At 49.3% G+C, this 2500-nt stretch overlaps 2 protein-coding genes across 2 annotated transcripts in view; one reads left to right on the forward strand and one right to left on the reverse strand.

The window, feature by feature from the left end:
- The window catches only part of ehd4 (EH-domain containing 4), a 223137-nt gene that overhangs the window by 135107 nt on the left and 85530 nt on the right, over nt 1-2500 (forward strand). The window lies entirely within an intron of this gene.
- The window catches only part of g2e3 (G2/M-phase specific E3 ubiquitin protein ligase), a 14258-nt gene that overhangs the window by 208 nt on the left and 11550 nt on the right, over nt 1-2500 (reverse strand). Inside the window, exons 13-16 of the mRNA XM_053336199.1 lie at nt 2229-2401; nt 1974-2013; nt 851-1022; nt 1-423 (exon numbers count right to left, since the gene is read on the reverse strand). The exon at nt 1-423 is cut by the window's left edge and continues 208 nt beyond it. Coding sequence (XP_053192174.1) covers nt 80-423; nt 851-1022; nt 1974-2013; nt 2229-2401 — 729 coding nt within the window. The 3' untranslated portion in view covers nt 1-79. The remainder of the gene's footprint in view (nt 424-850; nt 1023-1973; nt 2014-2228; nt 2402-2500) is intronic.

The following is a 2500-nucleotide window of genomic DNA, read 5'->3' on the forward strand; positions in this document are numbered from 1 at the left end:
AATGTTTCAGCTTATTTACAGTTCACCTCCTCCTCCACCTCCTCCTCCTCCTCTTCCTCCTCCTGCTGCTGCTCCTCCTCTATCTCTTGGTGGGGAGGAGGTGCACATGGTGGCTGATGGCCTGCTCCATGGAGCTTTTGAAGGCCTGGTAGGAGGAGGTGACGGGCAGGAGGAGGTGTTTGGAGGCGGGGTCGCTCTGAGGGAAAAGCCCCTCATCCTTCCAATCCTTCGTCCCCGCTCTGCTCGCCTTCTTCTCTCCTCCTCCTCCTCCTCCGTCCTCCTCCTCCTCTGCTCCTGGTGGAGAGGAGTTGAAGGGGTGGAGGAAGGAGATGGAAGGAGGAGGGAGGAGGCCGGCCGCTGGCAGCTCCTCGGCTCCTGTGGCGAAAAGAAGGAGGTCCTGCAGGGAGATGGAGCTCTTCCCAACTGAGAGGGGGAGGAGAGGAGGAAGAAAGGAGGAGAGGAGGAGAGGAGAGGAAAGAGGAGGAGAGGAGAGGAGAGGAGAGGAGAGGAGAGGAGGAAGAAAGGGGGAGAGAGGAGGAAGAAAGGAGAGAGGAGGAGGAGAAGAGGAGAGGAGGAGAAAGGAGGAGAGGAGAGGATAGGAGGAGGAGGAAGAAAGGAAGAGAGGAGAGGAGGAGGAAGAAAGGAAGAGAGGAGAGGAGGAGGAAGAAAGGAGCAGAGGAGAGGAGAGGAGGAGAGGAAGAAAGGAGGAGAGAGGAGGAAGAAAGGAGAGAGGAGGGGGAGAAGAGGGGAGGAGGAGAAAGGAGCAGGAGGAGAGATCAGTGTCACAAACATCTGAATAAAGACCCTGAGCCATTTTATTGTGAAAGTGTGCATTACTTCCTGTCCTTACCCTCGCTCTCTAACAGGAAGTGCCTCCAGAAGCTGATGACGGCGGTCTCTCTGTTGAGACGTTCCTCCTGAGAGGAGAACCCGACGGAGAACAGCTGACTCAGCGTCTGAGCCGAGAGCCGGACCGCCGCCTCGCAGAACAGACCGCAGAACACCGACGGGAACAGCTGCACCTGCACAGGAAGTGAGTTAGTTACCAAAATAAAACGACTCATTCCTAATAAAACTAAACACAACCAATCCGGCCCACTTTCCTTCCTTCTTTCCTTCCTCCTTCCATCTGTCCTTCCTTCCTTTCTTCCCTTCCTTCCTTCCTTCTGGCCATCCTTCATCCCTTCCTTCCATCCATCTATCCTTCCTTCCTTCCATCCATCTGTCCTTCCTTTCTTCCTTCTGGCCTTCATTCCTCCTTCCCTTCCTTCCATCCATCTGTCCTTCCTTTCTTTGTTCCTTCCTGTCTTCTTTTCCTTCCTTTCTTCTGGCCTTCCTTCCATCCATCCATCCATCCTTCCTTCCTTCTGTCCATCCTTCCTTCTGTCCTTCCTCCCTTCCTTCCTGTCTTCTCTTCCTTCTTTCTGGCTTTCCTTCCTCCCTTCCTTCCATCCATCGGTCCTTCCTTCTTTCCTTCCTTGCATCATCTGTCCTTCCGTCTTTCCTTCCTTGCATCATCTGTCCTTTCTTCCTTTCTTCTGTATGTCTTTCCTTCCTTCCCTTTTTCCTTCCTTCCATCTGTCCTTCCCTCCGTATTTCCTTTCTTCGTTCCTTCCTTGCATCATCTGTCCTTCCTTCCCTTCTTATTTCCTTCCTTCCTTCTCTTTAATGATCTGAACTAAAATGAGTTTTTCCCTCTTGGAGTAAACCGTCTGCCTCTTGAATATATTTCCCCAAAGTTCTGTTTTTTAAATTTTAAAATAATAATATTTGTTTACTGTCATTAAATTTCCTGGGAATTGGGAAATGGGTTTGATTGGATTTCCTGGGATTGAACCGTAGTGTGGATGAACGTTTATACTGGGCGACAAAGGAGGACTTCTTCAAAAGGACGGGCCTTCAAAATAAGAGTTCTGCACTTCCCTTTTTTTGTTGATAGACTCATTTAGTGAAGAACATGTCGGAAAAATCACCTGATCAAAGACGCCCAAAGTCTGCAGACCTTCCCGAATCCTGCAGGGACACAGACCAGAGAACAATCATCATTATATAATATATCATTATGTTATAATTAGAGATATAAAGACATAAAACAGTTAAAATAAGCACCAGTTAACAGCTAATCTACTCAGAAGCTGCTAATGTGAATATTTGGCTGATTTATTTTTGTTGTTTTTATTTTGTTAATTAAACATCACCCCCCCCCCCCCCCTCCCCCCCCACCTCACCTCTGTAGCGGCAGCTGCATCCTGGTGATCATGGTGAAGTTCACCAGATCCTCCACCAGAGCGTCTCTCTCCTCCAGGCTGTTGATTGGTCGGTTGCATCCGGCGAGCTCCAGGAAGTCCCAGCTCGCCGCCACAGCTTCTGTCAGCTTGTGTAAAGACTGCGCCTCAGCGATCTGTAATCAATCAATCAATCAATCAATCAGTCAAATCAACCAACCAATCAACCAACTAATGAACCAATCAACCAACAAACCAACCAACCAACCAACCAA

Source organism: Scomber japonicus, chromosome 16 (assembly GCF_027409825.1).
Source record: "Scomber japonicus isolate fScoJap1 chromosome 16, fScoJap1.pri, whole genome shotgun sequence".
Taxonomy (NCBI): Eukaryota; Metazoa; Chordata; class Actinopteri; order Scombriformes; family Scombridae; genus Scomber; species Scomber japonicus.